Source organism: Sesamum indicum, linkage group LG9 (assembly GCF_026168435.1).
Source record: "Sesamum indicum cultivar Baizhima isolate 11 linkage group LG9, ASM2616843v1, whole genome shotgun sequence".
In the NCBI taxonomy this organism is placed as follows: Eukaryota; Viridiplantae; Streptophyta; class Magnoliopsida; order Lamiales; family Pedaliaceae; genus Sesamum; species Sesamum indicum.
Genome location: NC_142665.1, coordinates 18,391,834 through 18,418,836, shown reverse-complemented (window position 1 = coordinate 18,418,836; position 27,003 = coordinate 18,391,834). Strand labels below are relative to the sequence as shown.

At 34.3% G+C, this 27,003-nt stretch overlaps 4 protein-coding genes across 5 annotated transcripts; 2 read left to right on the top strand and 2 right to left on the bottom strand.

Moving 5' to 3' along the window:
- Positions 1-999: 999 nt before the first annotated feature.
- Positions 1,000-2,118, bottom strand: LOC105178159 (cold shock protein 2). Its single transcript, XM_011101547.3, has one exon. It carries the CDS (start codon positions 1,963-1,965, stop codon positions 1,252-1,254), a length of 714 nt encoding a protein of 237 aa, XP_011099849.2. The 5' UTR covers positions 1,966-2,118; the 3' UTR covers positions 1,000-1,251.
- A 2,906-nt stretch (positions 2,119-5,024) lies between these two features.
- On the bottom strand, positions 5,025-8,577 carry LOC105178160 (ferredoxin--NADP reductase, leaf-type isozyme, chloroplastic). The gene is made up of 9 exons (XM_011101548.3): positions 8,343-8,577; positions 7,721-7,958; positions 7,044-7,177; positions 6,837-6,915; positions 6,617-6,708; positions 6,420-6,497; positions 5,776-5,838; positions 5,390-5,624; positions 5,025-5,304 (listed from the first exon to the last, which is right to left on the bottom strand). Exons 1-9 carry the CDS (start codon positions 8,454-8,456, stop codon positions 5,237-5,239), a joined length of 1,101 nt encoding a protein of 366 aa, XP_011099850.1. The 5' UTR covers positions 8,457-8,577; the 3' UTR covers positions 5,025-5,236.
- A 4,916-nt stretch (positions 8,578-13,493) lies between these two features.
- Positions 13,494-19,097, top strand: LOC105178161 (Pentatricopeptide repeat (PPR) superfamily protein). Of its 2 annotated transcripts, XR_016067165.1 has the most exons (3): positions 13,494-13,665; positions 15,780-18,575; positions 18,725-19,097. XR_016067165.1 is itself a non-coding variant. In XM_011101549.3 (2 exons), the coding sequence occupies exon 2, from the start codon at positions 15,831-15,833 to the stop codon at positions 17,376-17,378; it is 1,548 nt and encodes a 515-aa protein (XP_011099851.1). In that variant the 5' UTR covers positions 13,494-13,665; positions 15,780-15,830; the 3' UTR covers positions 17,379-19,097. The 2 variants fall into 2 exon arrangements, 1 of the variants encoding a protein (XP_011099851.1); XM_011101549.3 differs by having other exon boundaries at positions 15,780-19,097.
- A 4,109-nt stretch (positions 19,098-23,206) lies between these two features.
- Positions 23,207-25,668, top strand: ARO3 (armadillo repeat only 3). The gene has a single exon (XM_088884334.1). It carries the CDS (start codon positions 23,511-23,513, stop codon positions 25,455-25,457), a length of 1,947 nt encoding a protein of 648 aa, XP_088740460.1. The 5' UTR covers positions 23,207-23,510; the 3' UTR covers positions 25,458-25,668.
- The last annotated feature ends 1,335 nt before the right edge of the window (positions 25,669-27,003 follow it).

Genomic DNA, 27,003 nt, shown 5'->3' with positions numbered 1-27,003 from the left:
GGAAGCATTAGCTATCATTTAAAAAGATCACACTTAAGCACAGTAATATTCCTTAAGGGACAAGATCACTAGAAGGATAGTAAGTAGATCACATAGCCAACGACATGGTACTACACTTTGACTTAAAAATTGAAAACTGTACTATAAATTGCCACACACCAAAACTAGAAGCACTTCAAACACAATCAAGTACCTTAGACAAAACAACAAATACAGAACATATTTGGCACGTATGTATAACCCATTATTGCTTTGTAATACATGCAAAATATTCAAAAGTTTTAAATAACATAAATTCAGGTTACTGCTCAAATTTCACAGAGGCACTTGAAGGAATACTTTTAACAATCAGTAACTAAAACCCTGATTACATACAGAAAAAAATCAAATATCCAATGAGATATGCATAGGCCTCATACAAACAAGGTCATATCAACATCAACTAGGTCCAGACTTACCGCTAATAGATAAAGGAGAAATGGCCATCATCAAACTCATGTGCATGATGCACAATAGTGGTTTCGACATCAGGTATCGTATCCCATTTTTCCAAATGAATACACTAGAAATAACCAAATCAAAAGGAGAAAAATAGACATGTTTAAATCCAACAATGAACAACCATTTGCAAGTGAAACACCATTTGCAAGTGAAACCGAGACATCAAATCTAAGATGTATTCCATTCCATGTCCACTTGAAAGATAAATACACATGAATAAATTGTATTGGTTGCTTACTTGCATGATAATGTCTCATTCTTAGTATTGCATCTGCCATCTACTAAAGTGGTCAACCATTGCAGCTTCATATAAATAGATGAACAAAGTCTTGAAGCATAGATAATAAAAACAAAAAAATCAGGGAGAATAAACATGGTATAGATATTCGAAATGCATAGTTTATGCAACAAAGCCAACACCAAAATATCCAGAGCTTGGCAGGAGCTACTGGTTTGATGAACAACTAAAAATGTACTTCAAAATAGGCATAAACTATCTGAGTCATCGAACCACCATATACACTTTCCAATCGCCCAACCGGAGAATATTCAGTTCACAAAATCAGTGGATCGCATGCCAAAACAACTAAGTCAAAAACCATGCCGGAATATTATAAGCACCATCCTATAGATTTAAACCCGCCACGCATAAGGAAACAAAAAAAAACATAAAACAGCATATTAAGCCGTCCAAAATAAAACCATGAACAGAACCAAAAAGGAGATAGCTAAGAAAGTCGACGCATCAAATTATTCACGAGGCGCTTCTTTGCATTCCCTGGCAAAGTGTCCAGACTCCCCACAGTTGAAACACTTTCCCCCACCACCGCCGCCGCCAAACCTTCCAAAACCACCACCACCACGACTGTACCCGCCGCCGCCGCCACCACCACCACCACGCATACAGTCTCTCGCCATGTGCCCTGGCTCCCCACAGGTAAAACATGCCCCACCTCCGCCACCGCCTCGAGAACCACTAGGACACTCCCTAGCCATATGCCCATACCCTCCACAGTTATAGCATCCCCCACCATTCCCGCCTCCACCGCCGCCGTTGTTGCAATCCCTCGCCATATGACCATATTCTCCACAATTAAAACACTCACCCCCTCCGCCGCCGCCTCCGCCACTCCGATAACCATACCCGTTTCCATCATTCCTCCGATCACCGAACCCATAACCACCCCCACGGCTGTTGCTGTTGTTCCCCCTCCGGGAAGTCGAATCTACCGGTCCACCGCCAGGGGCCGTGACATCAGCAGCCTTGGTCTTATCGCCATCCAGGATGATGGTGAACTCAACCACCTGACCCTCGCGCAAGGTCCGGTAACCATCAGATTTGATGGCGGTTTGGTGGACAAACAGATCCTCGCCACCTTCGTCGGGCTGGATGAATCCGTAACCTTTCTGATCATTGAATTTGGTCACAACACCCTTCGATCTAGTCACCTTGTCCTCCGCCATTGATTGAAGAAAGAAACCCTAACCCCGGTATATACAAATACCTATTCCTAATGTATAGAAGAGAGGGTTTGGAGTTTGTGTGCTTGTGTGTGTTTATATAATAAGGGCTGTGAGAAGAGAAGCCCTAAAATGAAGCATTTCGGCGCGTTTAGGGCTTTTGCTATGCCCAATTCCCTCAATTTCATTTCTCTCTTTAACTTTTTATTTTTCTCCTAATATTATAATCGGGATAATTGCAACCCCACTCCTCAAAGTTGACGTAATTGTACGTAAATTATTTATAATTTAAAAAATTATATTGAGTATTTTAAAATTTATTTTTATATAACAAATAAGTTCTTCATTATCAAAACTGACCAAATTTAGAGATATTAACAAAAAATTTGATAAAAATTCATATTTACCCAATATTAACTTATTACCGATTTATTGTAGGTCAAATAAGTATTTTATGATCAAATTATCCATATAAATTTTTACACATTAATGCATATGAAAAGGTATTACCTTCACCTTTATAAAGGTAGTTTAGTCACAAAAGATTTGTTTGACCTACAATAAGTCAATCTCAAAAGTACTAAATATAATTTTTCGAATTATAAGGGATCTATTTATAATTATAGCAAATTTCAGAGAAGGAAAGATTAATTATCCCATAACAACATTGGTTAAGGTAAATCACAATAGGCTTCCCCAAGGATTACATTAATTATAAATACTCTTTGTAATCTGAAAAATTATAAATAATCTCCTTAAATACATATATTTTAATAAATATTCCTATAATGAGTTGTTATAACAGAGGGTATTTATTAAGATATATATAATTTTAAAAAAGTATTTATAATTTTTTAAATAATAATAAAATATTTATAATTATGACATACTATAAAAACATATATACATATAAACAATAAATATATTTAATAATCAACTTCTCATTAAAATAATTAAATGTGATGTTGTGTCCACAATGTTGGAGAATAAATTAATTAAAGGCAACATATATATTTTATTAGAAAATTTCAAGCAATAAATATCATATTTGAATCTTGGGTGTGTTTTACATAAAAAAAAAATGTGATTAATGAAAAATATGATTTAACTGAAAATTATATACGTGATGTGATTATTTAATAAATTTAATTTTTGTTCACTTCAACGTGCAAGAGGGGTGATTGGCCAAACACCGCGTCTTGAGGTGGTATAGATAATCTTAATAATAGTGTGAATAACAACGAGCTTTTGTTATGATAGCGGGATTCAACCTAATGAAATAAACATTTTAAACTAGTCTATATTATTAGTTCAGTACGAACTGATCATTTGGAATAAACATGCCCTTAGTAGTTGAGTATGGCCCTCGAAGTTCGGTATTATTATTACTTTGGCACCTGATTGAAGTTTTTCAACTATTTTTTTTCTTTTAATGATCACTTTTCCGCTAGATATTAAAATAAAAGTACTAAATATATATTAAAAAAATTGCATAAATTACAATTAATATATTTTCTCTTATTTTAGCCATTAGCTTTATTTTTCACATTTATTTATTAAATATTAATATAATATTTTTGTGTTTTTATTATGTTCTACTCTTTTTTTTTTTTCTCTCAATATTTATAAGTGATAACTAGAATATCAATATTTTAAAAAATCAAGAAGCCATTCATTGGCTCAATTAATGAAAGAGTCAAAACTCAATGGCCAAAGGTGCATGAGATCCAAGGATCAAGAAAATAAATAAATAAATATTTAAATTTTAAAGTATAAACTTAAATAAATAAAATAAAAATAAACTAAAATTCAAAATAAAATAATTAAAAAGTATAAAAATACAAAAATATATCGAACATAAAAATAGATTTCAAATTATTCCACTAACTAAATTTACCTAAAACAATAACTGTTTTTTTTTTCTTTATAAAGATTAACAATAGTATATTTAAATAAACTTAAACAGAAAATAGATTTTTTTTAAGTGGCAAAAATGAAAAATAAGTTTTTAAGTATTATTTGACATAAAAAATGTATTATACCAACTAATTTATCCAAAAAAATCACTTATCCAAATTTATATACAACATAAGTTTAAAAAAGGTATCCAAATATGGGCTGGGAAGATGCTTACTTGGATAGTTTCTATTTCTAATTTAAGCTAATTGCATATTTGGTCCCATAAAAAAGGGTCGGCCGTTTATTTAGTCTTATAATTTATGAAAATTCTTTTTTTGTCGCAAAAAATAAAAAACAATGGCACCGTTCGTCTTATTAGCGACTTTTCGTCAATTTTTAACCAAAAAAAAAATTACAAATTGTTGTTAGTGTGTCAACTAATTCATTTTTTATCCTTGTTGCACGTGGGATCATGTTTTGGGGGCAAATCGAGCGCAAAAAATGAGCTCCCTCTCTCCTTAAAACATCAACATGTTGACCATGAAATAAATGAGCGTCCTTCCAAAATTCGAGTAGGCGATTCCACTCATGTGCAAGAAGGGAATAGTTGTGAAGAAGTGAAAAAGTGATTTTTTGTGAAGATGTGGAACATGATCAACCAACTTAATAATGAGCGAATATATACACAAAGTTATCTCAATTTTTAAGTGAATAGGGCATGTGAGGAAAAAAATTTAATCCTAGCTTGTTTTGGTGTGTTCTGCGGAGATAGAGAGAGAAAAACAAAGATAAATAAGTATGTGTTAGAGATAGTGTCTATGTTTGATTTATTTTTGGAGATAATATAAAATAAGTATGGTATGTTTGATGTTGGTTAGTGAGAGACAAAAAGTACTGTTCATTGTCAAATGATGTCTCTTTTATATATATTTATATATATATATGTATAAGTATGTATATAATTTATTTAGTTGTGAGTGTATTAAACTAAATAGTTTTTCTAATCATAACGCTGTTCTAAAACTCTCAAAAACTAACCAAAAACGGGCAAAATAATTCAAGCCGAAGATGAAAATGTTCTGAGATGGCCCAAAATCGAAACCAAACACTTAATTGAACATCAAGCATGGTAAGAGCAAAAAAAGTTGATAGTATAGGAATACTTGACAAAAATTTGCTTCACTATTAACCTTTTTTCTCTGAACCATGGCCTTAAAATTTTTAACATGGGAGGAGCAGTAGCAGGAAACTGTTTCAGATGATGGGAACGAAGACAAAGTTTCAAAACATATTACAAGAGAAAGTTACCTATCTACATCAGCACAGAGAAAATGATGATGGTGGCTGATATTTGTACAAGAACATTGAGCAAGAATCAGTAAACTTCCACATTCCATCTTTCATCTCTCTTCATCCGCTTCTTGTACTCTATCCAGTCGATTCCTGTGCGAAAATCAGATCAAAGGGGGTTAAGTGTACGGATATAGGCAGCACTACACGGAGAAATACAATAAAGGATGATTGATACCTTCTTCAGCAGCAATGGGGATCATTATCTCGTCGATTCCCTTTTCCATGCCCTTCAGCCCACACATGTAGACGAAAGTGTTCGGTTTCTTGAACAGGTCCCACAGCTCGACCTTGTACTCAGCCATCCGAGTCTGGATGTACATCTTGTCCCCTTGGGCGTTGGTTTGTTCTCTGCTAATGGCAAAGTCCAGATTGAAGCTATCTCCATGTCTCTCCTTCATTTTCTCGAATTCCTGCCCCCACAGAAACATGCTCCGTTCGTTAGTCTTTATGAGTAGACTCTACTCAACTTCATGAGGAGAGCATTACTTTAGTAGGACAAGACTCGACTGATCCACTTAAGAAACATTCTGTTAGTTGGTATGCTGGAATGCATTGGTTTACCTCTTTGTAGAGTAGTGAGCTGCTTGTGGGAACACCCAAGAATAGCCATGCTAAACCATTGAACTGCAGTACAAGAAATCATGTGAGCTTAATTAATGTGGTAAAAAGGTCTGCTTTGGAAGCTCATTTTCAGGCCATTTAGGGGCGTCCGTGATAGAGACTGCTTTTCTGGTGGAAATAAGTTCTAAAAAAAGTTGTAAGTTTAACTGTAGTGAAAGTTAGGAGTGTTTGAAAACAAAAGCGAAAAGTGCAGAAGAGTTTAAGTACGAGTGTTTTGGGAAAAAGCTTAATATGAATTACTTTAACAATAAGTTGCAAAATTTGGTGGGAGAAGCTTATAACTTTTGACGTAAATGCTTGGTTTAAGCAGTTCAAAAGCATAAACTATCAATTATAAACAGCCTCTTGAATTTATTTTCAGTGAAAAGCTGAGGAGCACCTAATTTAAGCTATTGCAAATGTCCCTCTAATGATGAAATTCAGTACGTATGTATATGATATGCAACCGAAAGAGATCCTCAAGAAAGAACAATCTTCCCCATGATTAATACTAAAAACACTTGTTGCAGAATAGTAAGACTTCAGCTTCCGAAGGGTCAAAAGAACAATTTATGGGTAGTGATTTTATGTTGATTCAGGTATACCTTGTAGTCATCGTGCTTCTCAAAGAACATTTTCCACAAGAATGAACGGAAAGGAGCGATCCCAGTTCCAGTTGCAAGCTACACAGTAAAATTCCAACCAGATCAATTCTAAACATTTGTACAGCCAATGAACTGTGTTAAATGAAAATATTTTTACGAATTTTACAGTTGACGACCTCAATGAGGTCGCAACATACCATTATAATGGTAGCATTAGGGTCTGTCGGCATGAGCATCTCTTTTCCCACAGGTCCTGTTATCTTCACTGGATCACCCGGTTTCAAGTCACCTGAATACAGAAGATTTGAAGTTAGGTTCATCATGCAAATCTTAGCATAATATACCAAATCAGAACTATCTCAGAATACAAAAGTGCGACATTAGGTAGCTTAGCTTTATTATTTTCTTAGTTCTTACACAAAAAGTTTGAGCAAACTCCTTTAACTGTCTCCCCTTGTTCGTTTTGGTAGACAAGCCTTTTAACGCACAAAGAAACCTGTATGGCGAACAACATTGAACCATATTAGTTCTTGTGAAATATAGAATAATGGTTATAATATCTTCATCACAACTAAGCATCTTTGTTTTTTCTGACACGTATTCTTGATTTAGCTGAAGGCTTACAGTCTTGGAGTCTCCAAAGTCACCAATGGCACTGCTTGCAATTGAGTACAGTCTCAGCTTGTGAGGCTTCCCATTCTTGTCTTCGCCATCAGCGATCACCCCAATTGATTGCCCTTCTCTGTATGGGAGCTTCCCTGCTCGATACAGTCAACTTGTCAGTTCTAAGCAGCAAAAACTAATTACTTCAGAATTACACCATTTACAGCTCAAATCATTGCAATTCTTATTCCAATTTCAGAGCCTCAATCCATCATTGAAAATAGTATACTGAAATCATTTTTATAAGAAAAATGGGTTGACTGGTCAGCCATAAGAGATGCAAAATATTCAACTTTGGAAGTTGGACGGAGCAGTTTTTCAACTCCCTCGTCTCTTCTCTTATTTGATATGTATATAATCATTCTTCAAACTGCAGAGATACTAGAGAAAAACGTTCTCATTCATTAGAAGTGCTTCCATTTGAAGGGAAGTGTGCTAAAGTGTAGAGGTAAAAACACCATTGGGTTCCGACTGTTTGAAGCATAAAATGAGAAGAATCGGTCACGAATTCCACCTTAAAGATCCTAGGCACGATGATGGTTTTTCTCTAAAAACTATCACATAAATCAGATAAAATTTTCCATATATCATGATCCCAACAAAATGACACTTCACTGATCATTGAAGTGGAGAAATACCCTCAGTACTGAAGACCATGTGCCAGGTTTCACCAGGGGCATCATCGCCGGTAATCTTGGTGTTAAGAAGGCACCTGCCAATGTATGGGTCCTTAGGCTTGAATACGTTGACAACTACCCCTTCTTCCTGTTTCTTGTGCTCCTTCTCCACCTTAGCAGGCGCCTCTGTGGCTACCTGGGCTCTGATTGGGACCACCTTGTTACCGGCCAACGAGACATTCCTGTTGTACAAAGGCACCTGCATGCATATATATGGCTCAAAATCCCATTTTGCACAGTGTGATTGATTGGTCCAAATGTATCATATCACATGAAGTAAGAAGCAAACCAGTAAATCCAAAACCCCTAATCTGAATTCAAATCTTCATTTGAAAGTTCCAGATAACATAAAGTAACCTGAAAAACTGATAGCCTAAAATCCCATCAAAATTCAACCTTGATAGAAGAACTACAATCGCATGAAGTAATTAGGAATAGTATAGGCAAAATCAATACTGTCAAATTCAATATCTTGAGCATACAGCTTAAAACAGCCTGCAAATTTACAGCCAGGATTTCCATATTCAGAAATGCAGTTTCTTGAACTAAAGATACTATCATTCATATAAAGCAAGGATCATACCTTGTTGAAATTGATTCTTTCTGGAGAAATAATGGAGGTTCTAGATGCAAGAGAAGTAGACTTGGAGGAAGGCAGTGAGACTGCAGCACTTACAGCAGCAGCCATGTTTGTCATGAACTAAGAAAATCAAGAATGAGAGAGAGAGAGAGAGAGAGAGAGGGAGGGAGAGAGATGATAATAATAAGTGAAGGGTGAAAGAGAAAAACTGATAAAGAAGAAGAGGAAAGAAAGAAGATTATGTATTGGGTGGAGGAGATTTGAGGGCCAATGCAGTGGCACTTGTAAGGATAAGAAAATAGGTATAATATGTATGACTCTCAAATTTCTGCCTCTTTCCAGTGAGATTGTGATCAGAAACAGTGATGTCCGAAAAGATCCCTTTTCTGAAATCAGCATTCCCATTTTGGAGTAATTTAAATTTAAATGAACCTCCTCGTGCACAAAAAGTATTCATAATTCTGCACAATTTCCCAAAAATTTAGTTTATCCATTATGCTAGCAAGTAGTTATTACTTAGCTTATATACTCTAATTTAATTTGACGAAATTGAATTTTATAAGTTCAAATTCTACTATTATATGCGTGTTGGTCTTAGTTTTTTATCTACTGCAGTAATAATATTGGTTAGTTTATGAGTATTTCATGTTGATAATGAGCATATTTGATTATTGAAATTTATAATGTAATTATAGTGGATCGAATTAAAAAAATACTAATTATTAAATTACATCAACTATTTCAAAATTTATTTAACTTGTCCAAACTTATTCACCACTAATTAGAAAAAATAAATAAATCAGGCAATCAGCCCTTTAAATTGTTTTTTTGAATATTTATGTATCGCCCCTTATTTAGACACATTAGGAAAAATATGATTATTCACTACGATTAATTAGTATTAAAGTAAAAAAAAGGAAAAAGAATTATTTTAGTTCGCTAAGTATGCCTAATTTTAATTTTAGTTACATAACTATGTCCATTTTTTTTAGGTCCAGTAACTTACGAAATTGGTTACTTTTAGTCTTCTGTCAGATTTTCGGACAATTTTACGCCTATGAGTGCATATGGAATAAAACTGTCTTTCAAAAGTTGTATAGGGGTAAAACTGTCCGAAAATCTGCCAGATGACTAAAAGTAAGCAATTTTGTAAGTTACTGGACCTAAATAAAAATGGACATAGTTATCGAACGAAAATTTTACAAAAAAGATTGTAGCAAATATAAATCAACTACGGCTTCGCAACGGCTATTAATCGTTGTGTTTGCAAGTGTAATCAAAACTTTAATCATGGCTAAAACCATGAAAAATATTTTGGTTTTGGCTAAAAATCCAGATAAATATTGATTAATTATGATAAAAATTTAAATTTTTTCTTTGATTTTGTTCAATCATAATTAATAATATTTATTTATCATACTTTTTTTATCCGTAACCATTCATAATGTAGCAAAAACACAATCCTTTTGTAGTGCCACGAGAGAAAAATCCATGGGGAAAATTATAATTCTAGTCGCTTAATTATCAAGAGCTTAATGTTAATTATATTTAGAATTTAATTTGGTTATTAAGGATTATAATTCTTAAAAATTGGCACATATTAACAAATTAAATTTTAATGTGACTAGAATTGTCATCCCTTATAATTGCCCTTATTTTTTTAATAACTCGGAAAAAATAATTTTTTTAAAAAAATATATAAATATACATATACTTATCATTGCGTTATCTATCAAGAGAATTACAATTTTGATTTCATAATTACAGGGAAATGGAATTTTAACCGTTTTGAAATCCAATTCGACAATTACAATTTAAAATAATATGCATATCAAGAATAAAATTCATTGGAATTGCAAATATGACATACTGAATTCCATGCAAATTCATATTTTTCGGTAAATTTTATCCTTAATGTGTATTTTTTAAAAATTGTAGGACTTAATTGTCAAATGGAGTTTAAGTACAACTAAATTGTTGTCCCCTATATGTAAATTTGAAATAAAAAATTTCAATTTTTCCAAATTTAGATCACTGATAGAAAGCAAAAGAAGAAGAGTAGTATGAATAATATAACAAAAATTTTCTGCAGCAAAGGTCATAAAAATGTATATATGTTATACTATGTGTAAATATATAACATAAAATGACTTTTCTACTTTACCTTGATAATGACACGATATTTAAAACATAAATTGTTAGTTTTCCTAGGAAAAAACGTTATTCTAACAATTAATGAAAAATGCAATTTAATAACGATGATGAGTTATGTGGTTGTGATTTTGAGACAAGGGATGGAAAGGGAATTTTACCCCGATACAACACTCACTAGGTGAAAGTAATTCTAAAGAGAATTTTTTAGAGAGACTGTAGTTAAATCAATGAATAGTCACTTAGGTGTAAAAAATAATATTTTGAGAATTTATGTGGTGTTGGAAATTGTATAGTATGGTAGGCGGTATGTATTTATTGTATGGCTTATATATATGAAAATTGATTTTTTGCTCTTGTAACTAAATGTGTATTGACCACATATACATCATATAGCCCACCACTCTCTGATGAAAAATATCTAATTAATAAGCCCAACATTTATGATCCAAGCCCAATATTATTATTGAAAGTGGTTCAAGTCGTTGGGTTGGACGATGGGTGGAGGGTGGTGGTGAATCACGACTAGTTAGGGTGCTTGAGTCCTTGGTGGGCTCGAGCTAGAGTCCAGCTTGAGGCAGCTGGGTCTCGAGCTGGACTCGAGGTGCCCCGTTCGAGGTTGTTGCCTTGAGCCTGGTGCCCAGAGCCCACCCACCTCTCGAGCTGTCAAGTGCTGCTAGGAGGCATATAATTGACCTCAACCACTCCACTATCAAGTATCTTTTTCAATTTTTGTTCTCACTCTAGGTTATTCAAAAGTTATGTCATTTGTTTTAGTTATTCTTTACGCCGAATTCTTTTATGTGTTTTGAGGGATTTCAACGTCATCTTCAAGAGATGAGACTCTCTATTACAACTCTTAAATGTGGTGAAGAAACCCCCAAGACCTTAGAGAAGGCGAAGTGGCGCATTTGTTTTTTTTTTTCCGGATATTGCCTCTTGGAGTGATTTTTTTGTGACTCATATGGTAAAAGTTTTTGGTATGTAATTCGACATTAGTGCTTGGGGATGAATTTCTTCCGACTCACATTGTCGGACCTTTTGGCATGTAATTCGATAGTATTTCGTATTTATGAACATTGTCTTTACACTTAATGAGTTCCTTTCTTTCCTTTTTTTTTTTTTTGTTTGGTCTTTTTTTCCTAAAAAAAACTCAAAAAAGGAGATGGGAGAAAGGAGAAAGAAGTAGATGAAGAAGAAAAACGGAAAAAGAACCTTATTGACTGATAGAAATGGCTCATTGCCCCACATTGAAATAACATAAAACAAACTTAAGCACTTTATATTTTAAATATGGAAAAGTTTAAGCTAAAATTATTGTCACACATTAGAAAAATATAAGATAAATTTATGCATTTTAGATTGAATATGAAAAATCTTAAGTCAAGCACATTCTTCCATATTGCAAAAATATAAGGCAAATTTAAGTACTTAAAGCTATAAATATGGAAACACCTTTTCTTTTTTAGAAAAAAGATCAAAACCAATTTTTGGACTGGTTACTAGGTTAATGGTTTTCATCGATTTTGATAGGTCCGCACCAATTTTAACCTCAACAGTTTTTGCCCTATGAACCAACTCGGACAAATGGCTGGTTCTTGGTTGAATACGTTGTACTTGTCAGTCCGCTTATGAAAATATGGCTCTCAGCAAGATCAAAATTAGAGCCCATCAGAAGGGGCATAAATCAGAGCCTGTCAAAAGGATAACATATTAAATCCCGTCAATAGGGGCACAATACAGTCAAAAGCTTGTTAAAAAGATCACATGTTGGATCCTCTACAGTGACACAGGCCATAGCATGTCAACATAATCAGAGCACGGGTTAGAGCCCGTTAGCAAGATCACAGACCAAAGCTTGTTAGTAGGATCACAGGCTAGAGCCCGTAAATAAAGGGCGCATGTGGGAGCCCGTCAAGAGGATCACAAGTCGGAGGCTATTAGCAAGATCACAGGCCTGAGCTCGTCAACATGATTTAATAGGATCATAATTGGAGCTTGTCAACAGCTAAGTAATTCATCTTCGGGACATAATAATAGCAATTAGTAGAAGTTCAGAGAAAATATCAATGAAATTTATCATAAGCTTAGTTTCAAAATATAGGGTATCAGTACTATCATAGCATTGAATCCGAACAGTCTTGCTCAGAGGAGTCTTAGTTTTCCTTATCAAGAAATAAAAATTCTTTCAAGTGGCTTGCTCAAGTAAACCTCTCTATTTTCATCCTCCTCATTGATAGAGGATATTTCAAGAGTTGCACTTGTGAAGCATTGTATGTATGCGTTCAAGGTTTCTTTCTCCTCCTGCTTTAGCCTGAAGAGGCACAATGCCTTCTTTTAATATTTCTTACTTCTTGTTGGCTAACACAAAAATAGTAAAATATATTATTCCAAAGAGTGTATTGAGCCAAGTGAAAGTTGGTTGAACCAGTGTTGGAAAATTTTGATTAGTGTAGGAAGAAAACATAACATCTGATGACATAAATATACCTGTACAATAGTGCGTTATTTTCAAACTTATGAATGTGTTTAATAGGATCAAAGGTACCATTATAAGGTGGTAGATGTGATGGTGCTCTGAAATAGATTGCGAGTTCTAAACCTTAAATATAGTTTCAGCTAAAAAAAAAAAAAAAAAAAGCAAGAAACCCAAAATGGTATGGTACGTAATCTCAAGAATTTACTCTAAAGAGACGTTTTCGCTATAAGAATGAAGCCTTAAAAACTTATAAATTGCGCAACCTTCTCATCCTAATCATGTGGAATGTTTACTTATACTATTTATTATTGTTATTATTTAATATATTTAAATTTAAAAATTAATTAAATATATCAACAATAAAATACAAATTAACACATACATATAAATAGAACTAAAAATAATAAATTATTATTAAACTTATATTGGACTCAAACTCAACCATATTAACCAATCAACCCACTTAAACTTTTGAAATATTTTTTTTGTAAATTTATTTTATTCAGAATTAAAAAAAAAAAAAAATTGTTTTCCTTCTCATCTCCCCCTTTTCCTCTGTTCTTCCCTTTACTGTTCGTCTGTTTCCAGCTTCCACCACTGCTGCTTCTCTTCTCACGTCCGTATACACTTCTTGGCACCGCATTCAAACCCACTCAAGCCCTCCTCCTTCTCTGCCCCTGCCGCACTGTTGTTCAGGTAAAATTTATTGATTTGTGAATTCAGTTGATAACATGCTGCCGAGTTTGTGTTGCAGAATTATGTATTCTCGTAATTTTCCGAGCGATACTTGCCGATCATTTTGCCGCTGTGTTTTCTACATAATTCGTTTTTGTTTTATCCTAATTGCTCTCAGTTACCATGTTTAATTGAATAATTTTCCAGGTGATAGTTGCCATTCATTTTTGGCGCTGTGTACTTTTACCTGCTTCTCCTATTTATATTTTTCTTTTATCCTAATTGCTCTAAATTATTATGTTGAACAACGGTTGAGGTTGAGGATAGTGTAAAACGAAAAGGTAAATCTGCAAAAGTAGAACTGGCAATTTATTTAATTCAGGTGGAGAACAGAATCTTTTAGTTTGAATTAATTCAAGGTTTCTCATTTCACTTGAATTAAACATCTAAGACATTCTTGACTCTCAGTTTTCATGATTTTGCAAGATCTACCAATTGTACACTATCTTCACGTGGATAATTTGTTTTCTCCATTGAGATTCTGCGAGATACTACTTCAAATTGCTAACTATCTATGAGTCATTAGCACAGAATGAATTAAAAAACTTTCTTTTCTCATTCCTTCGGTTCTTAACAAAATCAGGTTATTAGCTGGGAGAGTTGTTGACTGATGTGTAGACTGTTATGTTGAGTGGAATCTTGAAAAAAACTAGAACGAACATGGTTTTGGGATTTGTTAACTAGTCTTAGAAAATGACCCTGGCTGTGGAATGTTTATTTTGATTTCGTGTAAATTGAATTTCCTTTGAGATGATAGTAACTATTATTTGATGTCCTCACTTGTGACTGCCCATGGAATTGTACATCTCTTCTACCTTTTATGTACTAACTTGAGCTAATGTCTTTTGGAGCTTGGAGATCTCCATAAGTTGGAGACTCAGTCTCAATTTGTGACCCCCAATCAGGATATAATAAGGTCCGTCATCTGGGAATCTGTCTCTTCCACATCCTTTTAGAACGGTGGTAAAATTAGTCTCTTATGCAGGTTATGATTGTAAAAGATACCTTGTATTTCCTTCTTTATTCTTCTTTTGGCCCAGAAGGAAGATTTACTAGCCTCTATGTCTGGAAAAGTTCAGCTTTGTTGATTCAGTTTTTAAAGAGAAGGTTGAGCCCTTTATATGTGCAATATTTTGATTGATCAGAGAGTTGCAAAATATTGTGAGAACTAACAGAAAACTTTGACATTTCAGTCTTTGAAAAACTCTGAGTCAAGAAACCATCTTCAAAGTTTAGAACAAAAACAACAGTTATGAGTCTTATGACTGTGTGGGATCTAGGGCATTGCTGTTTGGTTCTGGCAACTGAGGGTTTCTAATATGCTGCAATCTGTTACTTACTGAAAGAGATTCATGCTTTCCCTTTTACAAAAGGAAAAAAGAAAAGCAGAAAAGAAAATACCACAATCATACAGTAGCACACTTTCTTTGCTTAAATTGCCAAAAAGTTTAGCGATAGTCAGCTTATGTAAACGCCAATTTAAGAGTAACGGTCCAGCATACAAATGCAATCTGCAGGAGATTGTAGAAATAGTCATAATGGTTTCATCGCTCTTCAAGGCAACTATGTTTTTTTACGCACAGCACCTTTTATTTAAGTGGACTCCCATACTATCTTATTCTTATCTTTTTTAAATACACATGAAAATGAAGTGCTGAAATGGGAGAGTAAAACTTTGTTATTCTGTTGAGTTGTAATTTCTTGGGCTGTTTTCACTTTCTACAAATCACAATAATTATATTTCTCCTGATTTATTTTGTTGTGCAGTGTATCTTCATGACTGTGCTTTTACTCTTACTACTAATTTCCTTTACTTGAAAATTAGTCATCTTTTGAGATTTCTGGCTTAAATAAAACTAAAATAATTAATAAGCAGAAAGAATACTGCTCATACTCATTGGCTAGAATGCCTTAAGACATGATGATTGGTTCATCTCCATTTTTGTGGTGTTTCTAACTTGTGGTGCTTTGTCCCTTTTTTCAAATTTTACATCTACTTTAATTAGTGGATTTATTTCCTAGTGAGTGCCTTTGCCTTAGCTTCTTTATCCTTATATTTCTCTGTTTTCAAACAGCTTGCTCGCAAGTAGTTGGCATCTTTTTCAGTGGATATATCAGTACTTCATATGAACACGATGAAACTAGCTTCCAGTAAGAGTCGAGAGTTGTTATCTATAAATTCATTGCCATCCTCAATTCAGTTCATCTCTCCGCTCCAACATCTCAAGGCCACTCTATCTGGAGCAGATAATCCTACTGAAACTACAGCTACTCTCAGAGAATTCCCCAGGAAAAGCAAATATATTTCTCACGAGTCTGCCATCAACTTGATGAGACGTGAGAAAAATCCAGAACATGCTTTAGAAATTTTTTATAAAGTGTCAAACCAAAAGGGTTTTCATCATAATAACTCCACTTATGCTATAATTCTTCATAAGCTTGCTCAATGCAAGAAATATCAGTCTCTTGATGCTGTTCTTCATCAGATGACCTACGAGACCTGCAAATTCCATGAAGGTATATTCCTTAATCTCATGAAGCATTTCTCAAAATCATCTATGCATGAGAAGGTGCTTGAAATGTTTTCCTCTATTCTACCAATTGTACGTTCAAAGCCCTCCCTGAAAGCCATTAGTACATGTCTTAATCTTCTGGTTGATGCAAATCAAATTGATTTAGCAAGGATTTTCCTCGTGAGTATCCGTAAGGACTTTCATTTGGAGCCCAATACATGCATTTTTAACATTTTGGTCAAATATCATTGTAAGAAAGGAGATCTGGAATCTGCTTTTGAAGTAGTGAAAGAGATGGAGAAGTCTAACATGTCTTGCCCGAACTTGATCACCTACTCAACGCTGATAGATGGTCTTTGTGGAAGTGGCAGATTAGAAGAAGCCATTGATCTGTTTGAGGAAATGGTCTCGAAGCATCAGATACTGCCTGATGCCTTGACTTACAATGTCTTAATCAATGGATTTTGTCGTGGAGGGAAACCTGATAGAGCCAGGAAAATAATGGATTTTATGAAGAAAAATGGATGCAATCCCAATGTGTTCAATTACTCGTCCTTAATGAATGGGTTCTGTAAGGATGGAAGACTTGAGGAAGCCAAGGAAATTTTTGACGAGATGAAAGGTGCTGGTCTGAGGCCTGATACTGTTATTTATACTACTTTAATTAACAGCTTGTGTAGAGGTGGCAGAACTGATGAAGCTATTGAACTGCTTAAAGAGATGAAAGAAAAGGAATGCAGGGCAGATGAGGTTACATTTAATGTAATTCTTGGTGGATTGTGCAGAGAATACAGATATTATGAGGCTCTTAACATGCTTGAGAAACTACCCAATGATGGGGTTTATCTTAACAAGGCTAGTTATAGGATTGTGTTAAACTTTTTGTGCAGAGAAGGTGAACTGGGGAAGGCAGTGGAGTTGTTGATTCTGATGATGCATCGGGGGTTTTTGCCCCATTTTGGCACATCAAATGAGTTATTAGTTAGTCTTTGTAAAGCTGGAAAGGTAAATGATGCTGCTACACTGTTGTTTGGGTTGGTAGAGATGGGGTTTAAACCAGAGCCTCTGACTTGGAGTATGCTAATTGATTCAATTTGTAGAGAGAGAAAGCTATTGCCTGCATTTCAACTCCTTGATAAGCTACTTATGGAAAACTTGTGACTGCAAATGATTTGTCTTGGAAATTACATCAACGAGCTATTTGAGATAAGAATTGCTGACTGTTGGCACTTGAATAGGGGCCAAAAGAACATGAGGTCTTTCAAACTTATAATGTATACATGGTCAATCTGAAGAAGGATTTTACATTCATAAGGTCCAAATGATCTTGCAAGGAAAGGCTGCACAACTATGTTTTTCTCATATGTGGATGTTGAATTTAAATCAGCATATTGTGGTTGGTCATGGAAAATATTTTGATGGCTTTGATGTTTCATGTATGGAAAAGCATATTATATCTGCTTTCATCATGAACTGATGTTGCAGAAACGTGCTCTTGTCAAAAGAAATCTAATAGGGTTTCTGGTGGTCTCGGAGAAGAAGAAAATAGATAGTTGAGGTTATTGCCAGAAATTTCTGCTGCCTGGATATAGATGGTACCTGATATCTTTGAAGTCGTCAAATTAATTAAATGTGCTTTATTGAAGACTTAAAGTCCATAGGCCTCTTCTTGGTTTCTAAGACGTTATCTCTCACTCTTCCTGTCAACACAGTTGACCACCATCAGGGAGCTTCTGCTTGGTGCTTATGGTTAGATTCACTCTTCTTCCCCTGCCAAAATGCCCTTGGTCTTCCTCCAGGTTCAGCTTTCCAACTGAACTTTTCTGTGAGTTCGAAAATGTTTGATGTTGGCTAATGTCCAGGTTTTTTAATGACAAGATTAAATCCTTAATTTGCTGAGAGTTATAGTTTGCAACAACATAGAGCTCCGGTCTCAGCAAAAATCTAGAGTTAGATGAGATGGAATTTTGGTATGAATTGTTCTTATTTCCTTTCACCTTGTTACAATATAGATCAATTTGGAGAATGATGGTAAGTATGCATTTGCTCCTGACCCACTTAATGCTTTTGTGAAATAGTTTGCTTCAAGTTCTTTTCATGAATGAAGTGACAAATTTCCTATGTGCTTCTTTTGAAAGTTATGTTGATTGCAAGAGTGGATCAATTAATTTAGGTTTCAGTTCAAATCTTCTGTTATAAGAAGAGTTAGATATCATATGTAGGTGTAACTTTTTAAAGAATTTTGATGCTCCTCAGGTGAGGCAGTAATCACATTCATCAAATGTGACAACTTTTACGCCATTAGCTTTCTCATCTATTACCCGCATATAAGGACCATAGGAAGCAAACATATATAAGGTAAATATGTTAATGAATTGACATAACAATGTTTCTTGTCCATCATTTTCTGTTGTGTAATGATTTCAGCATTAAACAGCTAAGTATGTTGAAGATGCCTATACGCCTATCAGAACATCTAACTTTCATTTGAACTTGTCAAAACTCAGAGCAGTGTGAGTTGCAACTGGTAGTTGTCGTATTTATATCTGTGCAATGTCGTTACTTCTTCCTTGCATAAGGATAGGCTATATGGGAGTATGTCGAATGAAGCGCTACAGCAGGCAAATGCAACATCATCTGGGGCATTCTAGGCTTCTGCGGCTCTGCCTGTGTGTATAATTATAACCTGGGAATATGGCAATTACACAGTAAAAGAGATGTAGCGTTCTTTTGTTTGCATTTTATGCCGCTATGTTCTTCTCAAGATTGAGAATCACAAGCTTTTCGCTTGATGTATGTCGAAATACCCCATCAAGATTGGGTAAATTATAAGCACGTTAAGATTTAACATAATTACAAATACTCTTCATTGTTTCGAAATTTCCATTACCTCCATTGAGTTTGATGTTCATTCAACAACTAACATATTCAATCATTTTCATTCATTTTTCATAGTAAACTGTTCAAAATGTCTTTGTGGACTATAGATTATTATTTTTCTTAATTTTTAAAAAATGTCTAATTCTTTTTGCATGCTATGACACAGGCTAAGAAGGAAATATCACCCCATCAATTTTTTTTAAAAAAACATTAGCAAGGAGAAAGGGCATTTAATGATTATATTAATTTGTCAAACAATTAATGGAATTGGTAATTTATTAAAAAACGAAGAGTATTTAAAATTATGTCAAACTTACGGGAGTCCATTCGAATTTAGCCTATACAATTCCACCACATATGGATGTTTTCTTGACGCATATACTGTTCAACTGACGTTCTTCGCTACTTCATACCTTTGTTATTTCACATTGTATTTTAGCATTGTCTGTAGTAATTAAAGAGGTCAAAATTTAATTGAAAATTAAAGAATTCTTATGAAAGTTTAATCAGTATTATTTTCAAAGATGTCCTTAAATTAAATTTTAGCATTTCATTTCTTTCTTCAGTATAATACTTTGTTATTTATCTATACTATATATAATTGAAGAGGGGTGAATTGGTGTCTCAATTATTTTAGTATTTAATTTAATTTATTAACTTTTCATCCAGCTATCTAACTTCCCGCTCCCCCATTATCTTTCAATAGTTATTCTTTTTTTAATTACTATTATTCATTTTCTAGTCACTATTTTTTATAAATTTAATATTAATTTATTATTTTATAATATTTTATTAAATAATAAATATTTTATTTAAATTATAACTATAGAAGTTGCACATACATAAGAGTGTGCTACAAATTACTAGTGTTAACTAATTGGTGAGAATCTTGAATTTTGAATTTTTTTTTACAGTCTATTTTTTTCGTACCAAATAAGAGTAAGTATTTGAAATTTACTTTTCTTCTAATCAAGTCAAACAACTTAAAGTAAAACTATTTTTCTTTTCCTCTCCTTGCCTTTTCATTTCCCCTTTCCTCTTATTTGAACCAAACAAACCCTGAAGTACCTAAAAATCTAGACAAAGTATAGTGAACCGAATATTCTAGCGATAAGGAGTGGAACTGGAAAAAGACCAAAATAATATCCCACAAAATATCATTACATCATTATTGTTACATTTTTGTCTACATAAGAAAATCCATAAAATTTTCAAGAAAAACTACCAGACCTTATATAAAATAAAATGTCATTACAATCTTCCACAAATTATATCTCAAATGAATTATAATTAATATTTATTTTACACTTGACACCCCATCTTTTATTTTTTTATGGTCGTCAAAATTTGTGATTTGCTGTCCAAACTCGTCATGCCAAGAAAATTTTGGACTTGGGCCTAGACCTATCAGGTAGGACCAAATCGACATAGTTACCCAATTAGTACATTTAAAATATTTAAAAATATATATTTTTATAAGTAATACTACCATAACTTTATAAATATGAGAGAATAATATTTTGAAAGTTTAATATTCTTTTAAATTCATATGTACATGTTTTAGATATTAAAATATAAAAAAATTTAGAATATATTTTACTTATATAAATATTAAACCATTTAAGACTTCAAAATCCAACCCAATCAAGACAAGTTCGGATCCGCCTCCAACCCAGACGCATTATCATTCCTAAAACCTAGTTATCAGGGAAAAAGTTTCCAATCTCAACCGTGCACCCAATTGGGAAATTACTGCAATGAGCACTAAAAACTCGACTATAAGTCCAATTTCATGCACGTATGTTCGTACAGTCATAATATTTCCTTTTGATGCCTTAAAAGTGAATAAATATGCACAATGCCATAAAAATCAAATGTTGGGGTATCAAATATAAGAGGAAAAAAAAAATTGAGGGACAAAATGCAACGACCCCCAAATATTTTGGAGTGTCTGTATTTCACCCTAAAAGAAATATGTAAATAAACCAAAGGTCAAAACATAATTTCTAACACCCCCACCCCAAAAAAAAAGGGGGTACAGAATGACATAATTTTGTTATGTAATTGCAGAAGCAAATGATATGATAATAAAAGTCAAGCATATGAATGTGTAAATATGATTTGGTGTTGGTAGACGTGGCCAATATTGTTTAACAACCCCCCACCCACCATCATACATATATATATATATATATTCTCTTCCATACATATATATATATATATATATTCTCTTCCATACATATATATATATATATATGATATTGAATAAATGTAAGGTGAAGAGTGAAATGTGTTGGCATGATGGATCCCATTTAGCTGCTAAAATGAAACATAGACTTGACCCGTTACTTGTGGTGGGGTGGGCCCCACCCTTGTTAACATGACACCTATTTCACTTTCACTACTTAATTCTTATTTTTGCAAATGATTTTAGAGATATGTTCTGACTTCTGATGGTGATAAAATTAAATGTTCAATAGAACATAGTTTAGATTTAGCGATCGAGTAATTTGAAATCCTTTAGATTTAAAGTTATCCAAACAAATTTAAAAGATTTATTATTTGTAACGATTTTGAAATTTATGACTTTAAATGCATCAATTTAAATATAGCCTTAAGATTTTTGTAATAAAACAGAATCAGTTTATGAATCACAGCCTTCTGATCTCGCAGTTAAGGTCTTACGAGGCTTTTGCCTCAGTGACAAGATTGAGGTATCAAAACTCTTTACTTTGCAAGATTTTGGATTCGAGGTTTTATGTATGTCAGTGTTTGTCTACTTACGTAATAGTTTGTAGTTTTGTTGTCTTTGTTTGTTTTGTTTAGGGATAACTACACTTTATTTTCTTAAGATTTTGTCTAATTATACATAATTTTTTTATAGTTTGTAAAATTACATTTGATACCCATAAAATTTGCTTTCATATGACAAATAGGTCTCTCCGTTAGTCAAAATTTATCGAATTTATTGATATTAACAAAAAAAAATTGATATTCATCACCAATTGACTTATTACGGGCTTAATGCAGGTCAAATAATATTTTTTCAACTAAACTACCCTTAGAACTTTGAAAATATACCATATTACATGCATTAACGTGTAAATATGCAAAGAATAATTTGGTCATATATATTTTTTTGTGACATGTAATGGATCAATAAGTCAATCACATGTAAATATAGATTTTTATCAAGTTTATTTTTGTTAATATCAATAAATTAAGTGAATTTTAACTAACAGATAAACTTTTTTGTTAGATAGAAGTAAATTTCAAAAGTACTAAACATAATTTTTCAAATAATAAAGAGTCAGTGCAATTATTAATGCAGTTGTAAGATTTCAATATCATACGAGTAGAGGCATGTTTTTAGAGTAAAATATTTTCTATCGTGCATTCATATCACACACTCATATTATATTCGTGGGTGCGTAATTTATGCAATCTCATTTTTAATTTAATTATATTTTTAAAATTAACAAAAAATATGTATAAATATCATTTAATTAATATGATACTAATATATATGTATATATAAAATAAAAGGTCAATTATACATAAATCCCTTTTAGAAATATAAGATTATATTTTCTTTTATAGAAGTTTTTAAGTTATACTTAGACCCTTTTGAAAATTCTTTATTTATATATGAACTCTATCCGTTAGAATTTGGATGGAAGATGCTGATGTAAGCAAAAAATATATATACATGAATTTTTAATTTTATCCTTCATTTAACAATATCATGTATATTTTGTACTTATAAAGATAATATGTATATATATGAAGTGAGGTTAACATCATAAAATTCTTTCTCTTACAAGTACAAAACTATAATGTGAGAATGTTAAATCAGAGGTAAAATTAAAAATTTGTGTAAAAGTTCTTTCCAAAGTCGGTATTTTTTGTCCAAATTCTAACAAAATAAAATCAAGTGTGAATAGTAAATTCTCGAAGGGGGTGTTATTTGTAATTTTAAATTTTTTTAAAAAATATATAATTATAAATTTTTAGAGGGGTCTAAATGTAATTATCCCTAAATATGAAAGTAGCTGGCATAAATGCTTAAGACAGTTACAAATAAATTGGTTTATTGTAACGTGATGAGTTAGAATTGAGGTGAGGAGAGAGGTTTAGAAGAAAGAAAACCGCGTTTGACCTTGTAAACCCCGTCCACTCTCCCAAGTCTTTCACACACACACACACCTTTTCTTCAGCGTTTCTTCTCTGTTAAAATAAGGAAAAGAAAAATAAACTGTCGGGATTTTCAATCTTCTTCCACATATAATCCAAAATCCTAATCTTGATTCCTTACCAATTTCCACCAACTTTCTTGACTAACCCATTTTTGATATTTGAATCTTTCTTCAATTTTTTCGTTTTGCTTTTTCTGGGCTTTTGATCTGGTGTTTGATGGGGGATTTGGTGAAGCAGATCTTAGCGACGCCGATCCAGCTGACGGACCAAGTGATAAAGGCCGCCGACGACGCCGCAACGTTCAAGCAAGAATGCGCGGAGCTCAAGTCCAAGACCGAGAAGCTAGCTGGGCTGCTTCGCCAGGCGGCGCGTGCGAGCAATGACCTATACGAGCGCCCCACGCGCCGCATCATTGACGACACCGAGCAAGTCCTGGAGAAGGCGCTGGCCCTGGTGCTCAAGTGCCGGGGCCACGGCCTCATGAAGCGGGTTTTCACCATCATCCCGACCGCCGCTTTCCGCAAGATGTCGTCGCAGCTGGAGAACTCAATTGGCGACGTTTCTTGGCTCCTCCGTGTCTCCGCCTCGGCTGACGATCGAGACGATGAGTACCTCGGCCTCCCTCCCATCGCGGCCAATGAGCCCATCCTCTGCCTCATATGGGAGCAGATCGCCATTCTGTACACGGGTTCGGTGGACGACCGATCCGATGCGGCGGCGTCGCTCGTGTCTTTGGCTCGGGATAACGATCGGTATGGAAAATTGATCATTGAGGAAGGTGGGGTTGGACCACTGTTGAAATTGGTGAAGGAAGGAAAATTGGAGGGGCAGGAGAACGCCGCCAGGGCGATCGGGTTGCTAGGGAAAGACCCGGAAAGTGTAGAACACATGATACACGCGGGTGTCTGCTCGGTGTTTGCGAAAATCCTCAAAGAAGGTCCCATGAAAGTCCAGGCTGTGGTTGCGTGGGCCGTCTCTGAGCTCGCTGCGCATTACCCGAAATGCCAAGATCTCTTTGCCCAGCACAACATTATTCGGCTGCTTGTTAGCCATCTAGCGTTCGAGACTGTGCAGGAGCACAGCAAGTATGCTGTCGTTAGCAAGGCGACATCGATGCACGCTGCCGTTGTGCTGGCGAGTAGTAATAATAACAGTAATGCCACTAACGATAGCGTGACGAAGGGGAGTAATGATTTGGATGAAGATAAGAGTTCCATACCTCATCCTCTGGGGAATAAGCAGCGTAATCAGATGCACAATGTGGTTACAAACACAATGGCGATGAATGCGGGCAGAAATCCTGTTAAGTCCAATGGCAACAACAGTGCGAAGGTGAATTCTGTGCATAGCCAGCCGAGTCTCTTTTCGCTATCAGGGGCGAATAACAGAGCCCGGGAAATGGAGGACCCCGCAACCAAGGCCTACATAAAGGCGATGGCTGCTCGAGCCCTTTGGCACCTGGCGAAGGGGAACTCTCCCATTTGCCGGAGCATCACAGAGTCAAGAGCATTATTGTGCTTTGCGGTCCTTTTGGAGAAAGGAGCTGAAGAAGTTCAGTACAATTCCGCTATGGCGTTGATGGAGATCACAGCGGTGGCAGAGGAAGATGCTGAGCTAAGAAGATCAGCATTTAAGCCCAATTCGCCAGCGTGCAAAGCTGTGGTTGATCAACTGTTGAGAGTGATTGAGAAGGCGGATTCACAACTCCTAGTCCCCTGTATTAAGTCCATTGGCAATTTGGCTAGAACTTTCAAGGCGACCGAGACAAGGATGATAAGCCCTTTAGTGAAGTTGCTGGACGAAAGAGAAGCCGAGGTTTCTAGGGAAGCTTGTATTGCCCTCACCAAGTTTGCTTGCTCAGTTAACTATCTTCACTTGGATCACTCAAAGGCCATCATCGGTGCTGGAGGGGCGAAGCACCTCGTTCAGCTCGTCTACTTCGGTGAGCAGATCGTGCAAAGTTGTGCACTGATTCTGCTGTGCTACATTGCTATGCATGTCCCAGACAGCGAAGAACTTGCTCAGGCCGAGGTGCTTACGGTGCTCGAATGGGCATCAAAACAAGCCATTTTGATGCAAGTTGAAGATGTGGAGACATTGTTACCGGAGGCCAAAGGAAAGCTGGAGCTCTATCAATCCAGAGGATCCAGGGGATACCATTGAGTTCAATTTAGTGTATGTTCAAGAATTGTATGCTGTCAAGATGAAGATTTATCCATCTTTCTTATACTTTTTCCTTCTTTGGAGTCTTTTTGTCATCTGTTTTCATTCATTTGGAGTGTACATAAGATTAGTTTATGGCTTTAATTATTTGGAAGGAGGAATCCCAACAACGTATTTTTCATATTCGTTTTAATACAAAATGTTCACATCATTTTTGAGATTCTTGACACGATTCAAGCTGAGGAGAAAGGATTTGTTCTTAATCTGGTTCAGAGTAAAGTTACCATAAATAATGGGATTATCTTATTTTTGTGATTGTGACATCATCAATCTTAGACTCAAATACACTTTTCACTTCTAAACTATGTATTTTTATCTTCTTTACACTTCTAAAGTATGAAAGGTAACAAAAACATCTGTAACAAAATAATTTGGCATCGATAAAACTACAATGCCCTTCTCACTTACCCCTATACTGTTTTATTCTATTTTCTAAAATATATTTTATGAATATCTTCCCCAAACTATTTTTAGTGATTTAAAATTTTACTCACATCTAAATTGAAAAATAATATTTCTAATTTCTAATTTTTTTTATAAATTATAGAACATAAAAAAATATTTATAAGCTCGATATATGGAAATATATTTTACAAATAAAAAGTACATGTAAATATGTGTCAATACATAATTCATATAAATATTACAGAAAAAGTATGCTATATAACTTATAAATTTATATTCAATTATATGTCCACATAATAAAAATGTATCACTTAAGAAAATATGAAATATTATATATTAATTATATTATAGATTAGCATATTTTTGCCGTATATATATGTTCGATGTAGTATTTTACACTACCAAAAAATATTTTATTGTAATGTATTTTGTACCGGCCAACTTAAAAGTTTGTAACTTCGTTTTTTTAAATTGGAACGACTTTCGTAATGGATAGAACTACTGTAACTATTTTTGGGCGTTACAAAATATTTGTAACGGCTCATTTTGTGGTTGTTACAATTTGTAACGGCCTTTATGTCACAAAACTTGATCAAACATAGAAAATAAATTTGAAGCTGTTTTTGGAACTATTAATTTGAATTTAATAAATATATTATTGTAACAGTCATTATACTTGAACCAACCCTTATGTTGGATTACCTTGCCAATACGAGCATTTGGGACATAAAAATTGACCGCAGGCTTTTGTGGATGGGCAAGTGCTGTCTGCATGACCAATCACACCACCTATCCAACATTTCAAGTGGTAAATTTCTCACTTTGACCCAAACCCGTATACGTTTATGGTGATGTCGCTCTGTATTCGTACCTGGTTTCCATTAATCAGTTGCCCATTGATCAACAACAAACTCCCCTCAATCACTTCCTTCATTGCTGCCTTCGTTTTGAATATAAAAGAAATTTAAAACTCATAGACCGTCGTCACCTCATTCATTGGCGGCCATGTTGATCTATCAAATAAGTTCAATTCGTAATGAAGAGTTTTTGCATGAGGACTTACCAAACCCTCCACCAATTG